General features: G+C 38.8%; 2 protein-coding genes across 4 annotated transcripts; one reads left to right on the forward strand and one right to left on the reverse strand.

Moving 5' to 3' along the window:
• Positions 1–246: 246 nt before the first annotated feature.
• si:ch1073-224n8.1 (zinc finger protein 814) lies at positions 247–5116 on the reverse strand. 3 transcript variants are annotated; one of them, XR_006013002.1, is made up of 3 exons: positions 3955–5116; positions 2480–3831; positions 247–2284 (listed from the first exon to the last, which is right to left on the reverse strand). XR_006013002.1 is itself a non-coding variant. In XM_042008996.1 (2 exons), exons 1-2 carry the CDS (start codon positions 4652–4654, stop codon positions 2867–2869), a joined length of 1665 nt encoding a protein of 554 aa, XP_041864930.1. In that variant the 5' UTR covers positions 4655–5116; the 3' UTR covers positions 247–2866. The 3 variants fall into 3 exon arrangements, 1 of the variants encoding a protein (XP_041864930.1); XR_006013001.1 differs by having other exon boundaries at positions 2473–3831; XM_042008996.1 differs by having other exon boundaries at positions 247–3831.
• A 3821-nt stretch (positions 5117–8937) lies between these two features.
• Positions 8938–12129, forward strand: LOC121653863 (LRRN4 C-terminal-like protein). The gene is made up of 2 exons (XM_042007592.1): positions 8938–9037; positions 9771–12129. Exon 2 carries the CDS (start codon positions 9781–9783, stop codon positions 10462–10464), a length of 684 nt encoding a protein of 227 aa, XP_041863526.1. The 5' UTR covers positions 8938–9037; positions 9771–9780; the 3' UTR covers positions 10465–12129.
• Positions 12130–20272: the final 8143 nt, after the last annotated feature.

Raw genomic sequence — 20272 nt, forward strand, 5'->3', positions numbered from 1 at the left:
GAGAACACAGACTTTCATTCGGACCATCATTCAGTCATGATTGAATAAATAAATGAATAACTTCATTGCCAATGCACACTATGCAACTAAATTACGTGTCAACTTGCAGCCACACTGATGAGCTGACAATTTTTTTGGGCTTAAAACAGATGCAGAATCCTGCTAACAATCTTCATTACTTCACAGCAAACTCTTCTTAACTCTTCATAGTTAACAAAATAAAATCAACCACAAGAAGAGAGGGAGTATAAAGAAGGCCCTTTAATATAGTAACATTTACAGTAGGTAACAGCATGAATGTGAATGTAACACTGACGCATACAAAAGGTTTTCATTTCACATTTAACGTCAACTTCTAAAAGAGTAATGCCATTTTTGTTTGAACCTACATGCAGAGGTCCCCCAGTGTGGAATAATAATAATAATAATAGTGATAAAAAAAAACAAAAACAAAACACAATAAATATGATTACCTGGTTAGAGTTTACTTTGGCAAATTGTAATCTGGATATACAGCGACTTAAATTTTGAACACTTTTAGTGTCTTTTCCATTGACTAAACTTGTAAATATACATATACTGCAGTCGTTACATGGGCATTACTACATCAGTATAACTGTAAACTAACACTAGACGGTTGAGCTCAAAAAGCTGAGAAGAAAAATGCCATCAGAGCACCAGGAATAAATGTTAGATCAGATACATTTATATATTTACACTCTATGTTAGCGTAGTGATGTTTTCAAAGCACATTAGTTGTCGCAATTAGCTTTTTTTTTCCTCTACACATAATAACCCTCCCTAAATAAAACGGCTAAAACTCCATTCTTATATACAGAGGAGGACATGAGCCTAGTAGAGGAACAGGCGTGACCATGCAAATCTCTCAGCTAGTAACTGCTTCTAACTGGCCAGTAGCAACATTATTAGCAGTCCTGAAAATGAAAGGCTTTTTAGATAGCAGCTTAGCAATAGCAGCTTTAAAGAAATACCAAGATGTGGTCTGAGATAGACACTAATCAGATGGGAGAAATGGTCTAGGCTCTTTATCTAGTTACACGCCAATGCTTGCTAATCTCGAATGTTTTGCTAAACAAATGCATACATGTGCTGATGGTTGTTGTTCATGTTAGAGATAACTTCACCCAGATAGCAGTGTGACTGATAAGGGCTCTGCAGAGGGAACAGATAAGGCAGAGTTGGGTGCTGGTCTGGCTCATGCTTCGTGAAAACACACACACACACACACATCGCAGGACAAATGTAGTCATAGATACTGGTTTATGTGCAGTTTAATAAGTGTTTATTGTGAATTTTAATCTAGATTTTTGTTTAGTCAATGTAGTAATGTTGACTAACACTTTAGTTTTATGGAAGGATTCGATTTGCATTGATATCGGATTTAATTGGTATCTGCAAATAAAGCCTTAAACAGATGTTTGAAAATACTGATGACAGGATACAGACAGAATGAAAACTGAAGCTATATCAACATACTTAATTCCATAACAATGCAACTCATTTTTCCAAACTTCCTCACCAGGATCAATCTGACATCTAGCCATTGATTTATACATGAATATGGATTAAATGGGTTAGATTCCAATTATGAGCAAGGTTGAGGGCTCAAAAATACCATTTAGAAAATGGCAAAAAAAGGAGTTAATTTTACACAAGTCAACGTGGTGTATTTACAATTCGTTATTGGAACATTTTTAAAAGATTATGTTAAATAGATTTATATAAACTAATCTATTTTTGCATTCAAAATAATCAGAATTACATTTCAACCTAATTTTGTTAATTCATTTGACCACAAAAAACATCATTTTAAAATGGAAAAGTTAAATAAAATAGCAGCCACGACAAAAGAATGAAGTCAAATTTCAACTTTTGATTTATATTTCTCATTTAAGATTAATATTGTGTGAAATTACTTAGGGTAAAAAAAGGTTATTACTTTATGAAGTTCAAACTTTAGTAATATGTAGGCTGGCTGGCAAGTAATTCCCTTTAACTAAATGAAAGTAAGACTGAAATAATAAATTTGGTCCACAGCAGTCAACAAAATTAGTCTGTGAAACACTGAATGATGCAGGAAAAAAAAAGCAGCTGCACTGGCCAACAGATACAAGACTAATTTTATTTTATTTGCTTTTAAAAAGGCTTTTATGGTTCAGCTCCACAGTATATAACTGAGATTTTAACCCATCTTCCCTCTACCAAGTCACTCTGATGCCTTCAAACCAAAAGGTAATCAACCTCATCAGTTCCTGCTCCCCGTCTCCGGGAGACTTTCTGATTAAATTATTAATAAATTAGATTTACTAATTATGTGAAGTAAATTTGAAAGATAAATTTCTCTACCTTTTTTCATACCCATCTACACTGTTAAAATTGTTTTCCACTTCCGTTCTTTTTAAAAAGACAAACAGAGGGATAAGTGGTTCCGCTGAATTGCCCTGTAAACACGATGTACGCGGTTTGTGTCTTACATGAAGCCTGAGCCGACACCATCTTCGTCTCCACTGAGTCAAAGTAAACAAAGCGGGTGTCTCTACTAACATTAAGTGGAAGACAATCAAACAGCAGTAGGCGTAGTCCGGCCGATGAAAACATTTTAGTTTATGTTCGTCAAATTTCTGCAATCAACTCCCAAAGTTTCATTATGAGAATTCGGTAGATCTTTAACTCTGGAGCGTTAACAATTTGCTCATGTCTGCTGCTGCTTGATAAGTCTCTAGAGGTGAATTAAAGAATGCGTAGTGGATATTTGAAAAAGTTTTCACATGTAACACATAAATGTTTCAAATATTAACCAAACTGGGGTTAAAATCACGTGGTCACACACCACTTTTATTAACCTTTAAACACAGTCCACAACTGAGCTGTCTTCCTCCTCGGCCCCCCACTCCCCAAACCTCATCTGAGGGGATGGAGCTGCAGGATGGAGGTTGTTAATATCATCCATGGCATCTGGGTCCGTGTCATCACTGGGGCCAATTCCCATGTGACCACCTTCCTCGCGGTGCGTACGGACGTGTTTCCGTAGTGCTGCAGGCTCTTTGAAGGTGCGGTTGCAGAAGGGGCAGCAGCACGGTCGTTCCCCAGTGTGAATGAGCTGGTGGTGTTTGAGGTGCTGCAGCCGGCTCAGGCGCTTCCCACAGATCGCGCACACGTAAGGCTTCTCCCCCGTGTGCGTGCGTCGGTGTTTGCGCAAACCGTCCAGGTGGCGGAAGCAGTTTCCACACTCGGAGCAAGAGTACGGCTTCTCACCGGTGTGTATGCGCAGATGTGTTTTGAGTGCCCCAGACTCGCGGAAGCGACGGCCACAGACGCCACACGGGTAGGGCTTCTCACCTGTGTGGATGCGGATGTGCTTCTTCAGGCTGGAGATCAGACGGAAGGTCTTTCCACACTCTAAGCAGTGGTGAGGCCGATCTGCAGAGGGCTCACCTGCTGTGTCAGCGGCTGAAGGTCCAGCAGAGTCCTCTGCTCTGCCTGGTGAAACACTGTCTCCTCTACCTGTACCTGAAGTCCTGGCCAAAGCTTTCTGTCCATCAAGTCCACCCTGCTGCAAGGCACTGCCACAATCACGTACAGATCTTTGTTGACGTAGTGGGTGAGTAAAAGAACGCTGGGAGCTTCCTTCTCCTCCACACTGACCAAATCCAATATCTCCCACACTATGGGATGATCTTTCTCCATCTTGGGTGTCATTAGGTAATCCAGGTTCCTTCCTGCTGGGCTGACCAGAGCCAGAAGTTGGTCCCTGTTCCTCTTTGATCTCAAATCTGGAGGCTCCACCTGGTCCTTGAGGCTGTCTCTCATCTAAAAACAACACGAAACACAGAATATTGAAGTTATTATACATCTAGATAAATGTTTCTTTTTAGGTGCACTCATTCTGAGATGTATATGAATTCTGTAAGAAAACATGGATGTGAGCTTTACCTGGTCTGCTGGAATCTGAGCACATATGAGATGTGCTGGATGAAAAGGAGTCCAGAGTGTGGTTAGTCACCGAACCATCTGGTTGGATTGAAAGCTGGCACATTTTGTAATCATCTCTTGGTTCAAAACCATGAAGAGACTCATCCACAGAGCCACCTAGACCCAAGTCTACACCAGCTCCATTTACATTTCTGGGGTTCTGGTGGTCCCTGTCCAAGCCTGAAGCCATCGAGGCCAGGGAAGACAGCGACGGGGCAAATACGGACTGACTGATTGCCTGGGGGCCTGTATATGACACCTGAAGCTGGTCTATGAGTTTCTGGGCGCTGCACAGACACTCCTGTAAAGTCTTCAGCTCCCTCTCCGACACCTCAAGCCGCACTTTGAGTCTCTCGTTCTCTTGCTCTTTGTTCAACAGTTCCTGCTGAGTTTCGTTTAGCACAAGCACCACTTCGCCGAGCAGAGTGTCCACTGCAGCGGACATGGCTGTCTGAATAGTCGGAGCGAGACGGGATTTGAGCGACGTTACCGTCATGCTGCCCAGCAGGGCTCCATATCCACTCTTGTCCGCTTTACGATCATAACATGAGTCAATTCTGTCGGGAATGTTTATTATACTTTGCTTACGGTTTCCAGCGTGGCCACTACTTGATGGAGAAGAATCCATGCTGCCTGGGTAGCCTGTCCGCCTGGAAGTCATTAAGATGAAGTTAGCTAACTGTGATACAGTCAGCTAAGGTTTACCAGTTATGCTAACGTTTATTTTTTTATTGCACACAGCCCAGTCCTTGTGAACTGTAAACTGCAAAATCTTAGCTTTGGTTATGTTTAAGAGTAGAGTGTCGCCAATCACATCTGCCGCATCAGTTGTTCAACTGATAAAAACAATGCAGTCACGGTGAGATGCGACGCTCCGACGGGCCTGGCTCCGCTCGCCAACATTAGGCTAGTGTTGCAAATACTAACAGTTCTAGTCGATTAAAAACGTACAACTGCAAACATTGAGGCTCTGCAGGAGCAATAGCTTGGTGGTCCTTGCCCGTGTCAATCAAGCCCCAAATTTATAATTCTGATACTTTAATGTCACAGTCCTAGACGTACATTCGCCAGCTCCAGCCGCTGTTGCAGAGCTGTATACGCAAAGGCCTGTCGCATATAAATTACGTCAAACTAGAGCGGTACGTTGTTAATTTCACCCTGCGTCAAGACTTGAAGGCACTAAAATCTCTTCAGGCGAGACATAAGCAGTCAAAACATTTTTCTCTTTTGGCATACAGATGGACATTTCACATTTTATATGTCATACTCTACATGAAATATTACATATTTAGAAAACTCAGCATTTTATTTTATTTCATTTCATTTGGGCTTTGTGTGATACTGATAAATGTTTAGTGCTTTCAAGTGCATCAAGTGTTTTGTTTATATAATGGAGTAAAATATAATGGAGTTTTTATAATTCACTAATATTGATAATAAAGACATGTTTTTGTTTTTTTAATTGATTATTTGTCATTTCAAACTGGCAGTGGACAGTTATGTTTAGCATTTATGAACTGAAGTGAAATAATATATACATTTTCTACAACTGTGTGCATACAAAAGACAACTAAAGGACAGCAAATGGAATAAATAATAAATAGTGTCTAAGCCAGCTGGCACATTACACCAGCTTTACATAATCTATATTGCATGTTTTGTGCTTTTTTTTAAAATGTTTTTTTCTAAAATGTATTATTTTCTAAAATATGTTTGTATTTTCTTAAATTTAGGTACATTTTAAAGTACGGCTAAACAAAGCTTTCTTGTTTCTGTGTGCTTGCATTCCTTACATTTAACATAGCCAGTTAAAGTCAAACTGCAGTTTAGGCTAAATCTCATACAAATACAGACCCCTTTAATGTCATGATCTGTGGGTTTTGGTTTTTGCTTCCTGTTTGTGTGTCTTGTTTAATTTGCTAATTGTCTTCACCTGTTACTTGTTAGTTCACCTCTGTGTATTTACCTTTTATATACAGTCTATGGTATATATAATCCTCAATTTCATTTATTCTCTGTAAGTTCATTGAAGTCTTCATCTCTTGTTTAGTTTGGACCCTGTAGCCTAGTTTTGTGTTGTTAAAACCTCAACTTTGCTTCCTGCCTCTTCGTCAGCCTGCATTTGGGTCTTTACCTTCGCCTCAACCCATGACATTTAAATGGGCATTAACCAATTAAAGGGAACAGGAAAGTGAATTAAAAGAACAACCTTGTAAAGAAGGGGAGTCAACTCTGTGACTCAGACTCGATTCACCCTTAAGTTGCATTTAACAACATGCCTGTGCAGAACTTGAAAACAAGGTGTTGGAGAACCATTTAATTTGAATCAGGTATGCTGCAGCAGGTAAGCATCTAAAACCTGCAGGACAGTTGATGGTGCTGGACTAGTGTGTTGCATTTCAGCATCCACTCTACATTCAGAAGAAAATTAAAATGCTACAAACTGCAGTTTTTGTTATAAATCATTAGACATACTGATTTTAACTATCTAATCCAAAATTAACTAGTTAACATATTGTTTAGTTAGGTTTGGAACTTACGAATAATTGTCCATTTAAAAAAAAAATTAAGACTACGTGATTGCAAAATTAAAAAACAAACAAACAAACAATAAATAAATAAAATAGCCTGAATCCTATTAGCCTGACAGTCAAGCTACAGGGAATATTTTGCTCTGCATCACATTGAAGCGCAGCAGCCATTTGAGGAGAAAACCTCCTAAATTATTATTTCAGGGTACAAAGTCTGCTTGGGGTATTGACCTCTTGTTTGTAAAGACTCTGTGAAAAAGATAAACAGTGCATCTCACATCTACAACTACAGACTTTGCTGAAGTGAAAGATGTCTTGACCTGCCTAAGTTGGGAAATTGGTTAAATACATCTTGAACTCTGATACTAGATGACCTGTCCTTTGTCAGTGCAATCCATCATAAAATCTAATGAACGTCCAACACACCCAGCATAACTGAAAGACATGCAACACATTTCCCAAGTTCACAGCTGCCTGTAATTATATGTGTGTCCTCTTGGAGGCTAAAGTATGTAATTTTAAGTTATAAAAACAGAGAGACAGAGAGAGAAAGAGAGATCTGGCATTCATCATTTCTCATTAAAATGGCGCCTTTTAGGCAAGAAAACTCACAGTCCCTTCTCATGCTCAACCTGACTGATGTTAAAAATAAACTGGGTAATGTTATCTGCTAAGTTCAACTGTGCTGTTGAACTTATATTATTGTTATGAAGAATGTGTGCCCTAATTAGCCTGTATTCATCACAAAAAATGGTATCTATAAAATAAAGTTGAATTTTTTCCATTTTATGAGTTGCCCCAAACAAGGAGACAGTGGGCCAATTTGGCCCCTTAGTTTACTCCTTTTTTATTCCCTCAGGCCAATGAAAAATCCTAATGACTGTATATGACCATGAGAAAAAACAAAAATGTCTTTTTCAGCCAAAAAAGTTAGCATGATTATTTCTTACATCACAGGTCAGACATGTTGTTTCTTCTGAAGTTCCTCTGGTCCTGCCATAACAGGACTTCATAGTACTCCTTTGGATTGTTGTCATTTCATATACAAAAATAATTTATTCCTCATGGAGTCATTTCTGATGAGGATAGCAGTCCCATGATCCCAGCCAGCCGAAGCACTCAGGGAAAAACTGATGTGGTGTGTCTGTGGCAAACAGGGGCGGCACATCGTGATGTTATGCAACGAGTCATCTAACATTTACCATCTGCTTGAATACGTATCGTTTCCACTGAAATGTCTCTTTGTGTGAACACACCTCTATCTCTAAATTGCTCACACTGCACTGCCATTCACGCTATTTTTGTCCCTTTAAGATTATACATTTGTACCTCTCAGTTCTTCATGGGTTCATTGTTAATAATGTCTTTATGAACCCACATCTGACTGACTCAGAGCTAAAGCAAACATTTAACGGTGGAGAAAAAAACAGACGCAGCCTGTGTTTAAAGGTACTGCATTCATATACAATAACCCACATAAACAAAATCCATATTACACAATACATAAACATGCCCACATATATCCTGCATGGAAATATGAGCATTTTCATCACACTTACACACCCACATTCTCTGCTTTGAGTGCGAAACGCATTTACTCACCCACATCGCGTATAGAAAAGAAGAAGCATCTAGGCTAACAAATATGCATACTATTGAAGAAATGAGGGAAACAGATGTTCATAATGTCATACTTGTCGACAAATTAGTTCCTGTTGGATTACATATGAGACTGGAACATTACAACTGCATACTTTAACAGGAGCATGGCACAATCAATCAATTCATTCAGTTTTGAAGGCTTTATGGTGATATGAGCGAACAGATGGGCCTCAGCCACAGTTGTCGTGTCAACAGTATTTGGCACACAGTTTTTTTCTTCTTTGGATGAACTTTGTTGTATCAGTTGTTATTTTACCTCTTGTTTCTATAAGTTTTTGTTATTAATTTGGAAATAAACTAGCAACTTTTGTCATTTTGATGAATTACTGCTCAACTCAGCAGTTATAAATCATTCCTGTTATCTGTGAATGGTTAAAGGTGTAACTTCTCACCCAAATGTGATCAAGGGCCTGACGTGGAGATTTCAAAAGCCTATTTCATTTCTTTCAACCCTAAAAAGGAGAACAAGTGCTCATTAAAAAAGTGAGACACGCTCTGAATAAACTGTTCACTGTGAAAGAATGCAACAAGAATCCCTGTGGTTTGCTTAGTCTGAATTAAAAAAAAACACTAACAGAACACTAGTAATCCCACTAATAGCATGCACAGTCACTCAGTCACAGTCACATTGCTGAAGTATTTAGCAAGGAGGGAGGTGGAGCTGGTGTAGAGAGGTCGAGAATGAGAGGGGAGATTGTGGGAGGGAAGAAAGAAGGAGGTGATTGTTGGGCAGGAGGAAAAAAAAACATATAAAGAGTGGGAGCAAGAGTAGAAGAGGGAGCAAGTGGAGGCAAAACCAGGGAAAAGAAGCTGACTCAGATTCTGATAAAGAGTACAAACTGAAGCCACAGGTAAGCTCATGACTTTAAAGCTACAGTGTTTGTGGAGGGAGTTTGGGGGCTGCTGCTCGGCTTTCATGCATTTATGTTCTGTCTTATTTTATGGAGATTTTTGAAGGGTCTTTATTGTAATTTCTCTTTGCCTGCTCACCTCTAAGCATACTTCAGGCACCTTTATCTTGATTCTTTTGGAAACCTCACTAACATTTTGCCAGTAACCAGATCCAGCTGACTAGGCTGGGCCCGCTCCTGGGTGTAGACACTTGGACCTGTTGTGCAATACTGCACGGAATGCTGATTTAGATTGGAGTACCTCCAAACCTTAACAAACGAGGATTATTCCTAGCAATTCTGTAAACAGGACTCTAAATCACTGACAAAAACCACATGGTTATAAAACTAATTAAGTGTCCACATTTTGTCATTTGTTTACTCTGAAAAGTGTGGTCTGGCTTTGAGAAAATGTTTTTGCTTCCGAGTTAAGGAGATTGTTTTTTAGATAAGTTAAACCAGCATATATTGAAGTAATTTGATTTATTGGATGCAGTCCTTCCATTTGCTGTCATAAAATCTCTAGAAGATGCAGTTAGTGGAAGCATAACAGTACAGTATGTTGAGACAAACAGAGCGTCTGTCCTTTAAAATGCACATAGCTGTAATCCCAGCGGGCTAATACTGTTCATTCATATGGGAAAAACTGATTTTTACCATTTATTGAATAAATGTAACTTTTTATGATTTCCAGCACATCTGCCATGAGGAATCTTCCGTTTCCCCTTGTGATCATATGCCTGCTTTCCATCAAAGCTTGCTGTCCGCTGCCAACAACATCCGGAGCTACAGGGACATATCCCCGGGGTCACGGGCTTGTCACAGATCCTTACTATGACTATGAAGATACAACCTCTTCTGCTGTCAGCTCGTCTCCAAAAGGAACCCTGCAGCGGTGTGACTATGATCGCTGCCGTGAGAGACAGATCCCTTGTAGGGAATTGTCAGCCTCCACCGGCTGCTTGTGTCCGGGGTTCACCTTATCTGATCAGGCTCCAGGAGAGCCCATCCTTAAATCTGTGTCCTTGAATGGGTCAGTAGTTGTGGTTCAGTGGTGTGAACCATTATCATATGTCACATCTTATATTGTGACAGTAGGAGGACAAGAAAGGCAGAAATTTGGAAGAGACCAAAGGAGTGGCACAGCAGGCAAAATAGACAACATAGCAGAAGTTTGTGTGGTTGCTGTAAATGAAGCTGGACAAAGTGATGGGTCATGTATGATGTACCAGCCCACGGATAACAGCCTGCCTCTGACAGCAGGACTCATCGGGGGATCCTTGGGCTTCCTGCTGCTTCTTTTGCTGGCTGTCCTGCTGTGGAGGCGCAGGAGGCAAAGAAAATACGAGGCCAGCGTGTCTATGATGAACACAGCCGAGGCACAGTGAACAGAAAACACTGCACGCCTGAACACTTCATGTAACAAGACTGGTCCTTCTTACAGTTAATTAACTGTGAGAACATTATAATGTTGGCAATGAGAGGCTTTCTCAAAACAGGAGGAAACAGTGTTCATTAGTATATAATATGTGATTGGTCGTATTAATTACTGGTGTCTTCAAGGAAGTTCCCCTAAAAGCTGCATAAAATAATAAGTAACTGAAAAATCAAACAACAATGAAGCAAATTCTTACTTCTATTTAGTGAGAGAGCACATCCCAGTATTACATCCCTACACAGGGCCGCTTAACTGAAAAAAAGCATAATTTGTAGTTAATTTACACTTAACATGATCAAATATTCAAACACGCATTTGTGAAATGCTCAGTCTGAAATACTTTTAAAAGTGTAACATTGCAATGACAAAATCTGCTACAAACAAAAGTGGCAGAAAACAAGATGACACAGAAGTGATTCTGCAATATAAATATAATTTAAATGGAGTTTAGCAGCATCTGTTACCATTGAGACATACAGTAGAAGAATGAAAATATTTTATGTGAAACTCTCTGTGAGAGTCATTTGCATTTTGTCTTTATTTAAGTGTGAATTGATGTGGCATTAAGGGATTATGAAAGCAAATTGTGTGCTGTATTATGTTGAATATTTATGGGCTGTATTTGTTGATTTTGCCTTTACAAAGTTTTCTGGTACTGTCACTGTTGAGGCTTGAGCTACTGTGTAAGATTGTTAAGTCTCATTAAACTGATGCAGAACATTGCCTTAGCTGCACTCATATGTTCAAACGTCATGCTTTGTTACAGCTTTTGGATGGGTGTGTCTGTTTTTTTCCATCTGTCCTGGTATCGGAAGCAGCTTTAGAGAGCTGGATGAGCACCAGTGTTCAGTGTTTTTTTTTCCCAGCTGTCATACAATAGTCTTTTTGAGAGGATATGGATTTTGCAAGGCTTGCGTTATTCTAGCAGAGACTTCTAGTCAGCACAGCAGCTGACTTCAGCTTCAGGCTTTCCTGCCACGATGAGAAGAAGAAGAAAGTCCAATATTTTAATCCTCCCAGTTTATCTCATGTTCAAGCCTCCATCTGTATGTCTCCCAGTCATGTTATAATTCCTTTTTGCGCTGGTTGCTGTCGCTGAGCTTTTCCACCGCTCCCAGCACCATTTAAAAAAACTTGTAGCAGTGAAACTTAAAACACAGTGATGTCTGGAAGTCATCTAACATCTGTAATGTTCAGACACAGCCAACTGTTTGTTGCAGTGGGTGAAATGATCCCAAGATGCAGCTTTTATGCGATAAACTGCCCTCACACTGAAACTGGAAGGAAATCTTCACATAAATGGGGCACAATGAGTGGAATCACATTGGTGTACTGTGTCAAGTGTTGGTAACAGCTGGTTTTAAAGGAGCCAAGCTGTTATGCGCTTAAATGCAAAATATAACAACACTGATAAGCAGTGGTGGAACAGTCGCGCTGTTCTTGACACAGAGGAGATTTCTTACAAGAAAAAAACATGTAGCTGTATTTTATTCTGAAACTGGCAAGCTTAGTCCTTTTTAGATTAGATTATAAAAGAAAACCAACATGATGACCTCTGTTTTTGTAATTGTAAGTGTTCTCAGAGTCTTCTCAATAAAAGTGAAAAAGATCTCAATGAGCACTGCGTCACACTGCAGAAAGAGAATGAAGCAGCGGGGTGTGGAGCTTCTCTGCAGCTGCACTTTGAAAATAGGAATTAAAAGTGAGCTAGAATGAAATCTCGCACTAAAGCGTTGCTTTATCACCACACCCATGGAACCTATTATCAAAGCATAAAATGGTCCAAAATAAGTCAAACAAACAGAACAAACAATAAATAAATAAATAAATAAGCTGCCCTTTTTTTTAAGTTACCTCTTTCTGAAAGAGGACTGGTCAGCTTTTTGCTACTACAGCTTGGCTAACAGCATGCACAATAATTACATGGCAACATTAAGAAAGCAGAAGCTTGGTCCACAGAGTTTTCTGTGGGAGAGAATGACTACTTTTGGTTTGGGTTTAAACTGTTGTAACATTTTAGACTTTTTACAGTAACAACACTAAATGAAAGGAGAAAAACACAGAAACACAGTCACAGAACAGTATGTCCTCTTTAAAGTTTTCAAGGTTAGATTATTACAGTGCTAAAGTACAAGTCAGTGATTTGACTTTTATAAGCCAGTATCGTGCATAAATGTGGTACCTGTGCATCAAGTTACAACCCCCTTCCCTCCCTCTCTTTATTTGACCGAAGATAACACTATTCATCACCTTTCTGAACATTAATGTTCTCAAAAAAAAAAAAAAGAAAAAAAAGAAAAGAAACAACTTTATCTTGTTTTGTGAGCATTAGGATCTAAACTATCCCAAGTATTTGAACAACAGTTGAAAGTAAACACCATTATTCTGTTATTTTTTTCTACTGACTGTGTCTGGTCAATAGAGCTTAAAGAGTTAATTTAGTTTACTAGAAAACTCATCAGAATTCATTTTCTTATGTATAAAAAAGAAGACAGATGAATTTATTTGTTGTTTTTTCTGTTCCAAAATCCAAGAAAAATATGACATTTATGAATAACAATTATTGGACATCTGACACAGAGCAAACACACCTACACAATCTGCTAACCATTTGTCGACACTGATTTCGGTCTGTGTAGTTTGTGGTTCTGATGAATGACTCTCCAGAGGGAAAAACTCCCTCTCTTTTTTTGTTTCGTTTTCAGGGCTAGACATACCTTTCAGAATGATAGTGTGTCCCCTCTAAGTTTCTGATGGGTCCAGGAACAAGGTGAAAGCTCATCTGCAAGAAAAGCAAGTTAAGTTTTTGCTCCATTCGAATTTTTATTTGCAACATTTATTCATTTTATGGGAAAAAAAGAGAGAAAGTTATCCACAGCTTTGATTATTTCAGGTATGTCTTGGTGTTGCTGATGTTTTGTTATCTTTTGTAAACATTTCCTGGAAAATGATGCAGCACGGCAGCAGGGATGTGTAATAACAGGATACCTCTCTGTCGAGTCATATCCGTCACAGTGATCTCATTCAGTAGTCTGGTGAATCATTGTACTAATGTGGTTAATCAGTCAAACATAAGATGGTGAATCAGTTCATCTCACTGAGGTATTAAATGAGGGTATAGTTTGATTGAAACTCCACCTGCCACTTCCCTTTTTGTAAACCAAGTGACCAACAGGCATCCACTAGAGATCTGTGTAGTCCTTGCTGACGTTTGGTGGGTTTTGAGTTTGCGTAGTCTTGGATTGTACCAGCAAGTGTTGGATTATGTAATGTGGTGATTAAAAGGACAGACATAAAAATGACTCACCAGATGACCTCTGATAATCATAAAAAGGCCCTTTAGCAATGAAAATGAAACAAGATTTTTAGAGGCTTATTAAGTCATCCAGGACCTGTGTTTTTCAGCTTCCGCAAGCATTTTCAAGTCAGGGCTGAATTTATTTCATTAGAGCTGATATATCATGAAGTGAAGAGATGCGTTTTGTATCAAAATCCCCAAAAAGAAGGAAAAAGAAAAGTCAGTTCATTGCCCTCTGCTGGGCAAGTGAAGGACCAAGGCTGAATTTGGGATAATACGCTTTAAAAAGCAATGTTGTTGGAACCTCTGACACCCATATGAAATTGTATAATATAATATGAGACCTTTAAGCAAATAATGTATTTATAATTATGATACCCAGTTTGCATTTTCCTTGGTAAAAATTCAGAATGCAGCTTGTGCTTGTGAAAGAAATAAACAAGAAATTTAAATTTGCTATCTTTTGGTGGTGGTGTGTGTGTGTATGTGTGTGTGTGTGTGGGGGGGGGGGGGGGGGGGGGCATATTAGATGCAACATAGGAGTACATATATGCTTTTGTCTTTTGGCTATGGCTTAAAGGATTACCACAGAAACTACAACCCTAATTTATTCCTTTTATTTAAACTAGTTTCATGTTGAATTAAATCCTTAATAAGTGTGTCTACCACCTGTGCTGTGTAAGATTTGCACTGAGTGAGGACTGATTATTTCATTTTCCTGCCTGGATCTTTTTATAGCTCCATTTTCATAGCAGCAGCTAGTCTGCTGTTTTGTAAGTGGCTTTTCTGTAATGGAAGCAATTGTCGGCTTGAATGTTATATTTATCTCATAACATTATACTGGTACCAATTCAAAGCTGTCATTCATTTTCATGCAATTAATGATTCATGAAAAAATCATTTGCATGTGGCACTGGGAAAATTAAAATTTTCATTTATTCATTTTTTTATTTTTTTTTTATTAGTGTTCAACTAGCAGGAGCACTAATGACTGCCTCTCTGCCTGCCAGGGGTCAGCTTTTCCAGGGCATAAAATGTTCGAAGTAGGTCAGACTTCCATCAGTGCCCATTATTGCAACAACAGTACAGAGCCAGAACATGTGCAGGTCTTATTATGACTCAGAGGTTTCCACTTCTTTGGTCTTTTAAGCATTTTAAAGGCAGTACAGTGAATAAAAAGAAAAGGTGCCAATCAAAAACTGCTTGTTCAAAGAGTTAAGTGCAGATGAGTTGAGGGTTGTAAAGAGCTTTTTATGAGGCAACTCTGGGCCATGCAGCTGTCTTTAAGAGTGGAAACTCAGAGTTTACGTACATGCTTGAAAATCTGACCCTCCTCATCCTATCACACCCTAACCCATCTCATCTTGTTTACTCCTGTGCCTGTCTGTCTGGACTCAAACCATTATCATGTAAATAAAAAATTAACTTCTGTCTAATGTCTGATGTTGCTGGCAGGATGATCAGGCTTTATGTAAATGCAGCAGTCTGTTAGATCACGTCTTTTTTTGGCACAATCGTAGACAAAAAAGGAAAAAAATAAAATAAAAAATAACAAGAGTATCACGTCTTTCATCATCCTGACATCCTCCAAACAGACTCAGAGCGAGTCAGAGCTCATTTTTATTTGTTTTCAAGGGAACCACTAGAGGTCATTATTGCAAAGAGCAGAATGGAGACTGAGCCGACCTCTGGCATGCGCTCACTGATCACTTAGTGGAAATGGAAACAAGTTGTGAACAGGGAGCAAAATGAGTTTGCAGTCATAATCAGTACTGCTGTATTTGTAGGTCTACTTCACAGATAAGTTTGAGGGGACGACTACACTCCCCCCCCCGATAATAAAAAAAAAAATCTTTCAAGCATTGCTCAGCTGCTCAGTGATCAGTCATCACACCCCTGTAATTCTGGGATAGCTCTCCAAAAGCATCTCATAAATGAGAGGAGGTGAAAATCTCTCACCCTTTCCCCATTTTGTAGTATGAAGAGCTCAAGTAACCATGGCAACCAGGCATGACACAGGACAGAGCTGAGGAGGTTGAGACTGAGCTTCAGCTTGGAGAGGAGGGTTATCAATCACTTTGGCATCAGCATTGTCTTTCTCTCTCTCTCTCTCTCTCACACACACACACACACACACACACACACACACACACACACACACACACACACACACACACACACACACACACACACACACACACACACACACACAGAAATACTGGCACCTTCACCCTTCACATGACATTTTTCTTTCCATCAGAGAACAACAAAAACAAATCCATTCAGTCAGTGCTGAGCATCTGATGGATCTGGAAACAGGAAACACTGTTCAGGTGATCCAGGATTTTTACCTTTTACTAAACTAAATTCACTCAACAAACACTGAGCAGCTAAACTACAAATGAATGGTTTGTAAAAGAATATATTTAAAAAAAAACACATAAACCACTGGTTAAATCTCTAAACCTTGTTAGTTAATACAAAGCTAAAAAGGCTGCATTGTTATGTCATTGATGCAACTATATTTAAATAACTATTCAGCAAATCCAGTGTTCTTCCTTCTCTCCTCTCTGGATAATTATCTCACAAACTATTGGAGTTACTGTGACAGGATCAGCTGGTTGGGGTTAAGTGGAATAAAAACAACCCTGCTATAATAACCCAACACAGCTCACTGAGGCTATTTTTCTGTAGCATTAGTGGTTTTATTTTCTATCAAGTACATTTTGTTCATAATACATGATGAGGGTTTTGATTGTAGGATAGCTGTAACAATGTACCGCTGAGTGCTTTTCCCATAATTTAAATCCCATCTCTCCATTTTTGTTTGATGGCTTTAATCTTTTTAAGCTCAAGTGTGTTTAAAAATTGGAAGAATTACATGCCTGACTGCTTAGAATAAAGAAAAACCTGCTAAATATTTTTTTCTCTGCATTTAGGATGCAAACTTTTATCAGATTTGATTATATATGCAGTCATTTGAGGATTTGTTTTGTAAATTTATTATAATGCTTAATATTGTATAACATTTTGAAGAACATCTTTCAGACTAGTTTGACGTGCTGCCACACAGCCTCACCTCATCAAACTGGCCAACCATGTGTAAACATTATTCCTACAGAGTTAAAATTAGCATGTGTGTGCTGCGGGCTATGCTTGTTTGACCAGTAACTTGTCCAGAATGAGTTTGTAAAAGGCTTTTCTCCCAGCTCAACTCTAACAGTAGAAAACCTGCAGGGACATAAAGCTGTGGCTGTATTTAACCCTCTGAGGTCGAGTAGTTTTCTCTGAGCGCCTGAACTGTTCTAGTTTCATCTGTCAGTCAGCTGGTTTAGAGGAGGTAGCTCTTCATGCACTTTACTTCAAGCTAATTTCTTATATTTGGATACATTAGAAAAAAAAACTCTATAAAATATTTTTCTTCCACCCTCTATTTTTTTTAAGCCTGACAGATTTTCTCAGCTGAAAGCTCTCTACGTGCAAACTGCATCATTCTATCCATTCTTAACCCCCAATTTATATTCTATACCTTTCTCCTTTTCATTGTCAGGGGGGCAGTGGAGTGTAGCTCAGCACGCTCTGGATTGAAAGTAGAGCTAGACCTTTGACAGACTTCCAGTCTGTCAAGTTTACAGGCCACTTTGAAGAGTAGGAGGAAGCTTTCAAGAAAAAGTTGGAGAAGATTCCAACCTGAATACAGAAATTTAAAAACCTGAAGATCCATTTGTCTTTGTCTGCATCACTGCAAGAGGTTTGATTTGAAAATTAAACACAAGAAGCAGAGAAGTTGTTTGCACACCATGTCTTCTTTTAATAACAGCTGTAAGATATCAGGTTCAATAAAGAAGGAAATGAGTTTTCAGTCTAACAAAGTGCTTTATGCTTTAATCCTGCTCTGATGAGGATACACATGAGAAATCTGCACACTAGATGCTTTTAGATATAAGATGCAACTGACACATAAATTAAAATCTATGACTAATGAATGGCCAGATGTTGAACAAAACAAATCCCAATTAAGGCCTGCCCCTCCCACCTCTGCTGGGGCAGGAACAAGCTGTGGAACAAGAGATGAATCAGGGACAGATTATTCAGGACACAGTCACGGGGGATAGTGAGCTCAGAAGGGGAGCAAGGACTTGACCTTTCCTGAATATTCATGATGAGGGAGAAAATAGAGATGTACACCTTTTTTGAGAACGAAAACCTTTGTGGAGTGTAATAACAGAAGCCAGCAAAAATAAATATATAACATAAAACCATCAGGATATCTTGGCCGCCTGCCAGCCAGGAGGATCAATAGCCATTAACACCATCATGCATGCAGTCAGAAAACAGCAGGGATGTGCGGCTCTGCAGACTATTTCATCATGATGGGAGGTGGATTTGAGCTTTAGTTACAGTAACAGCATCCAGCTCCTTGCTGCAGAGAGTGATGCTTTCTGACTGACAATGTCATCAGTGTTCTGTGTGTAAACACATCCAAAAGCCTGCAGAAACTAGGTCATTTTCTGGTTGCAATCAGATGAGAGGAGGAGTCGTCTGGAGACGCACCATGTCACAAATGTGTGCCGTGTTCATATGTCAAGAGTCAGGCCATAACACACATGCTTTTTTTTATTATTTTTTTTTATCTGCCTCATGAATCAAGTGTTCATGCCTCCAGTGGTGATGAAACCCACTGAGAAACATAGGTAGTGAAGCAGAGGGGCAAAGGAGGAGGAGGATGGGCAAGTGCTTGTAATTTCTTGCTCCAGTTCTTTTTGCCTTGGTGCTGAGGACACAGTGCTCATTAATATCCAAGGCTTTAGTCTTTGGAATGTGCAAAGCTCTGAGTCATGTAGTATTGACACTGGCTCTTATGAACAATACAACCATGTGGCAGGAATTACACAATGGATCCGGAACATAATGTGCTGCAATGCTATGAAAAAATATTGAGGTTATTATTATTATTATTATTTATTTATTTTGTTTCTTAATCAGTCTTTAAAGCTCTTTGTAGTTTCTCATAAAAGGTAATGAACTGACTGTCCCTTGAGTCAATCAGTTCTTAAAGATAAATCTTAGAGTAGCAGAGAGCTTTTTGTTAGGTTTGATTGTAGGAACAAGGCTTCATCTGACCTCAGTGAGTGAACAATGTTTATCTGGTTATAAATTAGGTTATAAATGATTATATATATTATAATTATTATATATACTCTAAGTGTGACCATATCTGAAGTATTTAAAGGGAAAAAAGGTGCAGAAAAACATAATTTAAAGCCGTCAAATGCAGATACAGGCTTTTTTTTTTTTTTTTAAAGAACAGCAGTAACAGAACTAAGTGTCTGTGCAAGCAGATGTGCTTTGAGCCAAATGCTAACAAGAGCATGCTAACATGTTCACTGAGTTGCAATGCCAGCATGAAGTAATGCAGCATGAAATGCTTACCAAGTATCGCATCATTGCTGTATGTTAGAAATCATATAATTTGACACAAACAGCAACGATGAACCTTATCAGAGGATAAAATGTTTTACAATTCATCCTCTGAAAGCCATGAATATTTAACCGCCCGGAAAGAAACAGATAAAATCAGAGTCCATGCTGATCAGGTTTTTCTTAAATAACAGGATAAATTAAGAAAAAAGTTAGGCTTCAGTTTCAGTTTTGGGCTGCCCTTTGCCACACCTTGTGGTTTTTGAGGTTTTTATTTTATTTTTTATTTATAGGACATTTGAAGTACCACCAGTACCAGTAGCATGGCTTAGAAAAGATATTCCAGTTTTAAACTCCAGCTCTGTTTCTAACAGCCTGCAGACAAAAGCAAACTGTAACAGTAATACTTTAACTAGTGATATGTGCATCGATACCAAAATATCAATACTACTCATACCAGCTTTTTATGCTTTAGAGCCAATTTTCATGTTAGAATATCAATATTTTACATCACTGATTTGGGGTAAGATACTGTCTATCATGAAGTGGAATACAGTGGAAACTATCTTTAATATCAGGATTTTCTCTAAATTATATTCAGATTGCAGGAACTACTTTTTTTTTTCCTGCCTGCCAAATTCATATGTGAAATGGCCCAGCACAGGGGCACAGCAGCGCATCTCTCGTAGCATCAGATGTGGAGCTGAACAGCAACTGTGTGGTGTATGATGTGTGATGGAAGACATAGAGGTGTTGCAGCAACACCACAATCCTCTTTAAACATCTGAAAGTTAACTATAACATAGCATATAATTAAATTATTATGAGGAAGAGGAGGAAATTAGCGGAGCAGGTGCTGCAAGGGCGAGACATGTCACTCTTGGAGTCCTTTGATGCTGCAGGCAGATACAAACCACTATTCAGAGGGATAAATGTGGAGCTGTGTACCACTGATGCTATATTTAATAGGATAGAAAGACAATAACATCAATCCCTTTCATTTGTTTAGACTGATGGTAACTAAATATTTCAATATATA

This window comes from Melanotaenia boesemani, chromosome 15 (assembly GCF_017639745.1).
Source record: "Melanotaenia boesemani isolate fMelBoe1 chromosome 15, fMelBoe1.pri, whole genome shotgun sequence".
Classification (NCBI taxonomy): Eukaryota; Metazoa; Chordata; class Actinopteri; order Atheriniformes; family Melanotaeniidae; genus Melanotaenia; species Melanotaenia boesemani.

Coding starts and splice junctions, on each gene's coding strand:
- si:ch1073-224n8.1 (XM_042008996.1), bottom strand. CDS start 4,654: ATGACTTCCAGGCGGACAGGCTACCCAGGCAGCATGGATTCTTCTCCA. Junction 3,832..3,954: donor CTCAGATTCCAGCAGACCAG/GTAAAGCTCACA, acceptor TGTTGTTTTTAG/ATGAGAGACAGCCTCAAGGA.
- LOC121653863 (XM_042007592.1), top strand. CDS start 9,781: ATGAGGAATCTTCCGTTTCCCCTTGTGATCATATGCCTGCTTTCCATC.